This window comes from Papaver somniferum, chromosome 8 (assembly GCF_003573695.1).
Source record: "Papaver somniferum cultivar HN1 chromosome 8, ASM357369v1, whole genome shotgun sequence".
NCBI lineage: Eukaryota > Viridiplantae > Streptophyta > Magnoliopsida > Ranunculales > Papaveraceae > Papaver > Papaver somniferum.
The window spans coordinates 69,075,865-69,087,254 of NC_039365.1; the positions used below are offsets into that span (position 1 = coordinate 69,075,865).

General features: G+C 35.6%; 1 protein-coding gene across 1 annotated transcript; it reads left to right on the forward strand.

Annotated features, from left to right (window-relative positions):
* The first annotated feature begins 727 nt into the window (after positions 1-727).
* Positions 728-4,819, forward strand: LOC113305649. Its single transcript, XM_026554666.1, has 7 exons — positions 728-756; positions 859-2,551; positions 2,730-3,033; positions 3,121-3,355; positions 3,478-3,762; positions 3,839-3,944; positions 4,478-4,819. Exons 1-7 carry the CDS (start codon positions 728-730, stop codon positions 4,817-4,819), a joined length of 2,994 nt encoding a protein of 997 aa, XP_026410451.1.
* The last annotated feature ends 6,571 nt before the right edge of the window (positions 4,820-11,390 follow it).

Genomic DNA, 11,390 nt, shown 5'->3' on the forward strand with positions numbered 1-11,390 from the left:
GATCTCAGGAGATTACTTCACCAACTTCATCATCACCACACAATGTTGAAGATCGATCTGTAACCCATATCTCGACTAACCACCTCCACCAATTTCCCGAAGTTGAAGATCGATCTGTAACCAAAGCTCAATTGGGGTATATTGTTTTTTTGATTTTTGAATTAGGTTTTTTTCAGTGACTTTTTTGCATTAAAATTTGAATTAGGTTTTTGTTCCTTTCTTATTTGCATGACAGTAATGAAGAAAAGAGGTTTCATGATTCTAGGGAGTTTTCAATTGCTTCATTTATGTATTATAGATATCAATTGTTTTTCTTACATGTTTGATGCACATGTATATTATAGATATCAATGTGTGGTTTTCATTGAAGTAGGCAGTATGATATGGACCTGCCGATTGCACCCCATTAGAAAAAAGTTTAAATATAATTTTCATACGGCCAGTGATTCGTGCATCAATGAAATGAATGATGCATCATTGCATCAATGTAATTTAAGAAGTTACCACCCAGATAATATGAGAGAATTATTGCTCCAATCTTTTTTTTGTATATGTAAATATCTTATGATTTGTTAATCCGTTGTGGTTACTTATGCTGGTTATCATATTTTGATTGCGCTAGGTGCCATATCATACCCCAGGTGTTGGTTGAGAAGGGAAATTGAAAGGTTTTTTTTAACTGGATTGAAGAACTGAACAGATTTGCAGATTCAAGTCATTCAAAATTATGAATAAAGATTGGGTTCATTGGCCAAGGTTAATATGTTGTTCACTGTAGAATATTACATTCTTTACATTGGTTTTCCCTCTTTTATTGTGTTATTCCGTGATTAATTATTTCGTCGTTCTTTCATGTAGGGGTGATCTTCCATATCAGGAGGCCTTGAAGAATTTCATAGATACCGTTTGTCAGAGACTTGGAAATCCTTCTGAATTCAGTTGTCCTTGTGTTGATTGTAAGAATCTCACTTTCCCACTTCCTCCGCAAGAAGTGCATCTTCACTTACTGAAACGAGGTTGGGATCCTACATACACTGAGTGGGTTTTTCACGGGGAGACTATACACACTTCTACTGATGTACACCAAGAGGGAGCAACAAGGGGATCATATCATATAGATGCTGCTGTTGAAGCTGATGCACATATCGATCAGGGACATGAACCTGTGCAAGATGAGGGTTTGGAAAACCATGTGGAAGAGTCGGACACACCGTTATATCCTAATTGTAAAACACACACAAAGTTATCCATCACTGTTGAATTGTATAGGCACAAGACAGTAAATGGTTTATCTAGGAAATCTTTTGACGAACTTCTCAAGACAATCGGTTCCTTGTTGCCGCCAGATCATTGTCTTCCTTGCTCAACATATGAAGTGAAAAAGCTGCTGAAATCTTATCAATTGACTTACCAGAAAATACATGCTTGTATTAATGATTGTTGTTTGTTTAGAAAAGATTTGAAAGATGCAGACGAGTGTCCTAAATGTCATTATTCTAGGTGGAAGGCAGACACATCTAACATGGACGATGCTGAAATGATAGACAAGCCGCAAAAGAAGATACCGGTGAAGGTGCTTAGGTACTTCCCCATTGTGCCGAGATTGAGAAGATTGTTTCAATCAGCAGCACTGGCTGAGCAGTTGATATGGCACGCGACGAACAAGAGTAAGGATGGGAAGATGCGTCATCCAACAGATTCTTTGGCTTGGAAGCACATAGACAAAAAGTATCCCGAGTTTGCTTCAGATCCCCGTAATTTGCATCTTGGGCTTGCTGCTGATGGATTTAATCCATTTGGTGACCTTTCCGCAGCCCACAGTTGTTGGCCAGTGATGCTCGTGGTTAATAATTTGCCCCCTCAGTTGTGTATGCAAGGTGACAACATAATTCTGAGCATGCTGATTCCAGGAAAAAAACAACCGGGTAATGACATTGATGTATACTTGCAGCCCTTGATTGATGATCTTTTTGAGTTGTGGGAGAAAGGGGTGCAGGTATATGATTCGTTTACTAAAACAGATTTTAACTTGAAGGCGTTATTAATGTGGACAATAAACGATTTCCCTGCATATGGTAATTTATCTGGATGTACGTATAAAGGGAAGGCAGCCTGTCCTCTTTGTGGTGAAAATACACTTTCAAACTGGTTGGCGTTTAGTGGTAAAACTGTCTACTTGAATCATAGGAGATTTCTTCGTCATAATCATCCTCTTCGGCAGAAAAAAGATTGGTTTAATGGAGAGATTGAGAGGAAGGAAAAGCCACCTGTTATGTCTGGTGCTGCGGCACTTGAATGTCAGAATAGTATTACAAATGATTTTGGGAAAGCGGAGAAGAACGAGGAGGAGATAAGGAAAAACAAAGAGCAAAAGAAGAAGAATAAGGGCAAGAGTAGTGCGGAAGCAAGTGCAAATGTGGGTAATTCTAAATGTGGGAAGCGGAAAAGGGATGTTGTTGCTGATGCGGCTATTTCTGGTGCAAATGATGATGAAACTGAACTTCGGGTGTTTAACAAACGGTCAATATTCTTCGACTTTCCTTACTGGAAGGTTAGTTCCATAACTTCAAACTTACTTGTTAATATTTGGCTATGGGTTCTTCTGCTTTGCACCATGTTAGCCTCTAAACTTCACATTATCAATGTTGGGTTTTTTCATAGATTAAATGTCTGATATTTTATTTCTTTATAGAATTAATTACTAATGTTGGGTTTTTCCATCTTCCTAGGATTTATTACTACGGCACAATATTGATGTTATGCATACAGAAAAAAATGTTTGCGAGAGTATTATTGGTACCATATTGAATATAAAGTCCAAAACAAAAGACGGTCTAAAGTCCCGCAATGATCTGAAGAGTATGGGAATAAGACCAGAATTACATCCAGTAGAGATAAATGGAAAAACGATCCTTCCACCAGCACCATACTGTTTAAATGACAAGGAAAAGGCTATATTGTATAATAGGATGAGAAATTTAAAGGTTCCATATGGTTTTAGTTCTGATCTTAGAAAGCATTTCTCAAAAGATGGTTGCTTATGTGTTCTTAAGGCTTATGATTACCATGTTCTTATGCAACAAATATTACCCGTTGCTTTGCAATGACTTTTACCTGTAGGGCCAAGGGAGGCAATTTTCAGGTTATGTTCTTATTTTCACGAAATATGCCAAAGGGCAGTTGATCTCCATAGATTAATAGAACTTGAAGTAGAAGTTGCTGAGACTTTGTGTATGTTGGAGAGGTACTTCCCTCCGTCACTTTTTGATGTCATGATGCACTTGACAATTCACCTAGCTCGAGAAGTGCGATTTTGTGGACCTGTACAATATCGTTGGATGTATCCATTTGAAAGGTATGCCAATTTAATTTATATTACTTCTGTTTTTTGGTTTCGTGTAGAAAGTTATGCCCTTTGTATCTTAGAGATACTAATATTTAATTAACTAGTAAATGTTGCATACTCGACTTTCCTAGGTATATGAAGACATTCAAAGAATATGTAAAGAATTATGCACAACCTGAAGCTTGTATAGCCGAGTGTTATCTTGGAATGGAGTGTGTTAGGTATTTTGATATTCGTAAGGCCCAAGCAGCTGAAACAGGAGTAGAGCAAAGGCGTAACGAAAACACTCAAAATGGTTCCACACCGGCAGCACGTCCTCTTTCTAAAGGTGTCCAAGTGCGTATGGATAGTGAGAAGTTAAAGATAGCTCACAGATATGTGCTTTTTAACACACCCGAAATTGACCCATATATGATGTAAGTATGATGTTCACGTTTATTAAAAATGGTCTGTCAATTAATACTTCATTTTCTAATTTTAATTTTGTCTTAGAATGCATATGGACGAGTTAAAATCTCCTGCTGGGAGGGCAATTACTAGTGAAGACCAACTCAATTCCATACAGTCTGACACATTTGAAGATTGGTTTCAACAAAAGGTATGTTTAGTCCACTCTTAGTCAGATTATGCATCTTAGTATAGTTTAAACACTTGGACATTTTGCTGCTGTGGAAAACTACTACAAAAAACACAAATGCGTGTGATTTTGTTTCATTCTATCACATGGAACAATCCATGTTCGGTACACCATCATATAAATCTAACTTCTTATGCTTAGATAACAAATTTAGTTATATTCTTATGTCCTGAGATTATACATTTGTAGGTTAAGATGCAAATTGAACAAGGGATGCCAATATCACACACGGTAGAATGGTTGTCATATGGGCCGTTGGAAAACTGCATATCATATAAAGGCTTGCTTATCAATAACACTAGGTTTATTACGAAGGATGTTAAGAGAGTCACACAAAACAGTGGAGTTTCAAATCAACAACCTTAGTTGCAGGATTGTCAGAAACTAGTGGGTTCTACGGTGTTTTAGAAGAAATTCTATTATTGGACTACAATCATATGTTTCAAATTCCAATATTCAAATGTGATTGGGCTCACACCAATTTTGGTGTGAAGGTAGAAGATGGCTTTACATTAGTCAATTTAAAGCAGCATAAGAACCAATACTGTAACGATCCATTCATTTTAGCAGAGCAAGCACGACAAGTTTTCTATTCTCGAGAGTCAAATACATCTAACTGGTATGTGATGGTGAAACCACCGCCAAGGGGTTTCCATGAATTAGAGGAATACAATGAAAAGCATGACACAAATTTCCAACCAGTGGATACTTCAACTCTTGGTTTCCAAATGGATGACGAGAACGAGAGTTACTTAAGAGAAGATGGGGAATATACCATAGTGGTTCCGACAAAGAAGAAGAACAAAAAGAAGAAGAAAAAGAAGTTCACAAGTTAGATTAGTAGTTTATTATTTTTACGGTATTGTATTCTTACTTTAGCAATATTTGGTGTTATTTTCCTTCTCAGTAATCTACTTCAACTGCTATTCTCAAGTTTCTTGCTACAGCTGAGTGTGTAGTTCTGTATGAGTTTCCTGCTATTCTCAAGTTTCTTGCTACAGCTGAGTGTGTAGTTCTGTATTGGCTTGTGTATTTATCACTTATCAAACTCTATGTTCTATTGTTGGTAATTCAGGGCTGCTTTTGTTATCATCATTTGTGTGGGAATATCGGTTTGGAGATGGTAATGTTTTTCAGAATATTTGTTTGTTTGATGGTATACTTTTGCCATAATTCCCCAGTTGCATGCTTTGCTTAAAGCGGGTGGTCTTATAGAATGTATGTGATTATTTACAGAGAAGAATGTATATGGTTACAGAGAATGCTTCGCGCTCTTTGCTGCTCAGTCGGCTTTGAGCATTATATTTTGTTTTACAACGCTTATGAAGGGCTGTCATAATAGTATATTAAAGAACCACCAACTTTACAGAACTTGTGATAGTGTAGGTATGGTTAGTGGTGTAGACTTCCATATAGGAGGCTCAGGGTCGAATCCCCCAAACCTAATTTTTTCCTACATTCTATATTTTAACTTCAACAACACTTATAAGTGTCGTCATACGTTTCTATTAAAAAAAAAAACCCAAACTTGTGAACTGTAAGGATGGTTGATGAGCTATACATCCATGCATTAGGTTCATGTTCGAATCTCCCCTCTAACGTATTTTTCATTATCATATTTTTGTGTTCTTCAACAACACTTGTGAGAATTGTGATAGGCTAAGTCACTACACTTATGAAACAAAGTTGTTATACCTAAATGTCGTCACAACAGTTTTGCTAAAGGAGTTGTCGTTTGTTTTCTTAGCGCAACCCCTTGTTCCTAAGCGTTGGTAGTGATGATATACGACAAATCTTCCTTTGAAACCAGTTGTAAAACATAGGACTTTCTACGATGTATAGCGAAGTGTTGTAAATCTCCAGTTGTAGATGTATATTTTTCCCGTAGTGCAAGCTGTCTAGGAGCCGTCCAATCATAATGATTCTATACATATGTATTTTATATAGTCAGGTAAAACATTATTATATCCTGAAGACGTTATCACTCTATACTAGCAGGCAAGCTGTCTAGGAGCCGTCCAATCGTTCGATTCTATATAAAAGTGATTACTGAAATTGCTCAGTATTCATGAGATATGTCGATGTATCAGTTGAGAGACTACACATCTGCATATGCTCCGAGAGACAGTATTCTCAGTCAGAGGTTCTTGCGGCATGAACTTTCATGCTTCAATGGGAGACATGAGCCTCAATACTCATCTGATTGCTGGATCAGGAGTATGTACAATTATGATTTTACGATTTTAGCCTTTATCGAAAATCCACCATCTACAGAAACATAAGTAAGTTAAGAATCTTTTAATTAAGGTTATTAATTTCATTTTGTAGGAAAATTACTGAATTAGTAATGTGCATTTACTAATTAGATTTTTTGAGAGATTTCGATCGTTATTTTTGGACAGAGCATTTCCAAGAATTATGAAAACCGAATATGTGCTTTAATGAATATCTTGAGAATATTTTTGGTTTTGTAAATTCCTTGGTGTCCAAACTTCCTTGTCTATAAATACTCGAAGTTTGCCTTTCTAGCAAACTAATCCTTCGTAACAATAGATTTACTCTTTTGTTGTTGTTACTGGTGTAGCCGCCTACTCGGAGAGGAGAGTAACCTAATTAGGCGAAATCTCTTAAGACCGCTCAGTTTAAAGTCTTCTTTGGGATTGAGAATCTCTAGCGTGTGTCGTTAGTGGGAAACTAGATAATTGGGGTTTATCTTTTGTTTTCGATTGATTTGATTGACTAACGGTGGTTGAAATCTGATTGCACCTAGTTTGTTTATTCTTGAGAATCTTGTCTTCTGATATAAGATTCACTCAAACTAGTTCAGAATTTCGACAGGGATCTTTAGAATGTTGTTAGTTCTAAAAACGATCTTGTGATAATCCATTGTTAACAGACTTCGTTCTGTGCGTGATTGATCACAAGAGATTCAAGTGATTTTGTGCAGGTTTTTATTGAACATTTAAGAAGATTTGAAGACAAAGAAGATATTGAAGATGTGACTTGGATTTTATAATCTTTGGTGTGCACAATACTTGTTTCGGTAAAAGAAGATCCAATTAATAATCGGTTTATCGTTGTGGTAGATTGGATTGATTAATTGAGTAGATCGGCATCAACACGATTCTTCGGATTAAAGGTGATGTTGTCTTAATCTTAAACGTTTACCTTTGGGTGATTGAATATAAGATAGATATAAGGACCCGACGAAGGAGTTTATGTTGAGATAAATGGAAGAGCCTTTGTTCGACTCATATCACTTGGTTGAATAGAGTTGATGCCAAACAGATTTGTTGTTCCTTTACTGTTTGGAATACGAACCAAAGGAATTGTTCCAAGTACGTGACTTATTTATAAGTCGGAGGCGTGGGAATACATAAGGAACTAGGTAAATTATAGGTTTAGTTACTTAGTCTCAACTATACAAAGTTAGTGTAATTTTGTGTAGCAGCTTAATCCTGAGAGTATTCAATTCTGGACTATGTCCCGTGGTTTTTCTGCATTTTCGGTTTCCTCGTTAAAAAAATCCTGTTGTGTCATTTATTTTTATATTCCGCATTATAATTATTTTATTATAATTAAAGTAAATTACACAAACGTTAATTCCTATTTACTTGATAAGCAATCCTATTATGTTTGGTTAAGTCCGAACCTTTGTATCAAGTAAACATACTTCGTTGTTGTATTGTCTCGATCTCGTATCCATAGACGATCACACGAAGTGTGAACCGATTAGTTGTATTGTCTCGACTCAGTCCATAGACAATCACTTTCGGAGAAAGGACTTATAGGTAGGAAAAGTTTTAGCTTGAGGTATATTTGGGTACCCTCGCCTTTTCAATTGGTATCAGAGCAGGAAAACACAAAAAGATCTAGCAATATGTGTTTGGTGCGATCCAACCTATAAGAATAAACTCGAGTTCTCATGAATTGACTTCAACTAACATACCACCAAGATTTGATGGAACAAACTATCTATGGTGGAAATCTGCTATGAGATCTTTTCTTCAATCACGAGACTTTAATACTTGGTTATTAGTCGTCGATGGTTATACTCTTCCAAAGAGAGAAAATTCAGAAACTAAGCTCAAACGCTTAGCAGAGTTTTCGAACGAAGAAAAGGAACTTGCAAAGCAGAATTCAGATGGTTTGAATGCTAATATTCATGCTGTAAGTCATGATTTACAACATCATGTGTCAACATGTCAGACTTCGAAAGAAGCTTGGGATAATCTTCAGATCGTATTCGAAGGAAATTCTTCAGAGAAATAAGCTAGACTTCAAACCCTCACTTCCGAGTGGAAAACCTTCGAATGAATGACAACAACACTTTTGAGGAGTTTCACATTAAACTATCTGAGATAATTAATGCTTCTTTCTCGTTAGGAAAGACTATTTCTGAAAAAGATATAGTATGCAAGATTCTCAAATCGTTTCCATCAAGATACGATTCTAAGAAACATTCAATCATAGAAGCAAATGATCTTTCATCTCTCACACGAAGCACACTCGTTGGTAAGTTAAAGATCTTTGATCATGAATCACAGTCAATTCAAACCAAAGGAATCGCTTTTAAAGCAAGAGTTCCAAAAGCTCAAATGGAAAGGAATAGACAGTTGGATGATTCAAATGAACAGATTGCAGAAAATTCTGATGATGAAATTGAACAATCATTGTCGTTAATTACTAGACAGTTTCAAGATCTCTTGAAGAAAAGAAACAAGAGATTTGTTAAGGATACTTATCGATCTTCTCGACCGCATGACCGATTTCCTGTCAAAAAGGATCAGGAAGAAGATGATGAATATCATCCGCAGTGATTCAAGTATAAAGGGTTTGGTCATATTGCTAAAGACTGTCCCAATCTTAAGAAATACACTAGAAGCAAGGAATTGGATGTAACTCTAGACAAGTCCTCCGATTCATATGATTCTGAAGGAGAGGAAACAACTGATGTTGCATTAGTTGTCAATCTTATTCCTTCCTCCTCCATTGGTGATTTACCCATTTTAAAAATGGACATGTCTTCCAATGTTATTAAATCATCTAATGGTAAAGGGAGAAATAAGACAAGATGCAAAAACTGTCTTAAAAACAGAATTGCTAAAAGTTGCGTTTGCAATTTCAGTCTATCCCAAGATACTTCGTTGGCTCGAGGTAACAGAAAGAGATCTTTTCATACTATACTAGATCAAGAACACTCTGGCTGTTAAAAATTCCATAATGATAGAAAATCTCATACTAATGCCACTTGATCGGTATTAGAATTCTTTCCTCATCTCGTGTGCCAAATTTTGAGTGAGGAAGAAGAAAATTCAAGGCACTTTTGTGTAGATTATGGAAATAATATCTAGTATTTGAAGATATTTGATATATTCGTATTTTAGGAATATTATATTTTCGGTAGTATGAAAAATATAAAAAGATTCTTCTCTCATTTTGATCATTCCTTGTCGGAACTATGGGTCTGGATCAAATGGTTTCTTTGGAGAAGATGCAGGATCAGAAAGATCATCCTAAAACTAAGTTCGGATTATCTCTTGATATTAAGGGTAAAATCAGAAAGGGAGATTGGCTCAGCAAGAAGGAAAGGGAGAATACTCTAAAGAAAGATCAGTGTATTGAGGCATTGACACACTTTTGTGTTCAATCAAAGACAGAATTACATGCTCTTGCAGAATCCTTCACGAAAATTTCTCATCTGCAAGAGATTCTGGTCAAGCAACAAGGTTTTCTACTTGAAGAAATTCAAAAGCTGAAAAGTAGTAATCCACCTTCATTCAGTTCTGACATGAAGGACTAGGTTGCAAGGAAAAATAGTCATCAATTTTTGATTTCTTTCATTGATTTTATTGGTCTATTATGAATAAAATTATTTGATTAGTAATTTTTCTTGTGATAATTTTCGGTTTACATAGCCTGTGCTTAATTGCTTTTATCTTATTGCTATGTATGTTTATGGGATGTTTGATTTCGGTTTTACTACCTTAATATTCGATCTCATATATTGCGAACCCTTATGGTTTGGGTGACTTTTTGATCTAGCGGGATTAAGTTCTATCCTTAGTAGGTAGGCTTTATCAAAGGATCACGAGGGGTTCTGGTAGAAACAATATGTGAAAAAGTCACAATATGTTGAACTAGTTTTGGTTTAGCATAAAAGCATATGTGTTTCGACGGTTTTCAACTTTTGCTTGCAATTGTTAAAACCGGTTTTCAACCTTTCTCTGGTAAAGGTTGAGGTGTGTTGTTATTCTTTTGTTTATGCATAAGGATGACAACGTGGTGATATTTCGATATCAATTCTCCCTGGACGAAGATGCTATCATATTGGAGAAGTGGATGCGAAATTTGAGGTAACAATCTTGTTAGTTAATTGTTTTCCTGTTTAAGAAAAGCCCGAGTTTATATTATATATATTTGTTGCTTTTGCTTAACAAAATTTCGGTTCAATTGATATTTATTCCACGATGTGTGTGTGGATGTGTGTTTCAATTGGTTCTGGTTAAGAAAAACTATTGTTATCTTGCTTTATTGTGTGGTATCAATTGTTTAGGCTTACAAAATTACGGTGCTTTTAATGTCTATGTTGTTTCAATTGCTTACGGTTGAGGTGAATAATTATGCAAGTTGATTTATTTTGGTTTGTATGAATTATTTATGGATTAACGAAATAATTTGTGTATGGGATGAGTTGTTTAGTCCAATTCGATTCCGGATAAGAAACTAAGTTAATTTTGATCTTAGTTTGTCTTATCAAAGTGAGGTTTCGGTTATTCAAGTCTAATCGAATGCCTAAACAAGGAATGCTAGTTAACTAACCTAGTATTTTTCTTGTTTAAAATTGAAAGGTCTAAGTTTATGGATAATTAGAACCTGATGAGAAAAATGGAGTTTACCTTTATTTTGGTCTTATCGAATTAAGCGGTTGTTTTTGAACAATCCGTTTAGAAAATGGACTAATGTGCTTAGTTGTTTTTTGGTTTGCTAAACTAAATTGGAAAAATTGTTTCGGACAATTGTTTCCTTGGTAACATATCAAAATAAGACTACTTGTAGTTTCGGTTTTGATATTGGTTATTAGAACGTGATGTGTGGAACCCTCGTGCCTAACTCTACAGGTTTGCAAGTTTATTCTGAGATTTGTAAGATTCTTTTCGTGTTGTCCTTTATTTTTTTTCGTTTCTTTGTCATTTTTATGACAAAAAGGGGGAGAAATATATGCAGTAAACAAATGATGCTGGCATTGATTTTATATTGATTGGTATCGCTAGGGAAAAGAACATTGGTACTTGAAAGTTTTATCTAACGAAAGAGTGAAAGCACATACTAAGGGGGAGTAACATGTCATATAAATTGGTATAACAAAGACGTGCGTATTGAATATCTACCTATCTTCCTTGGGGG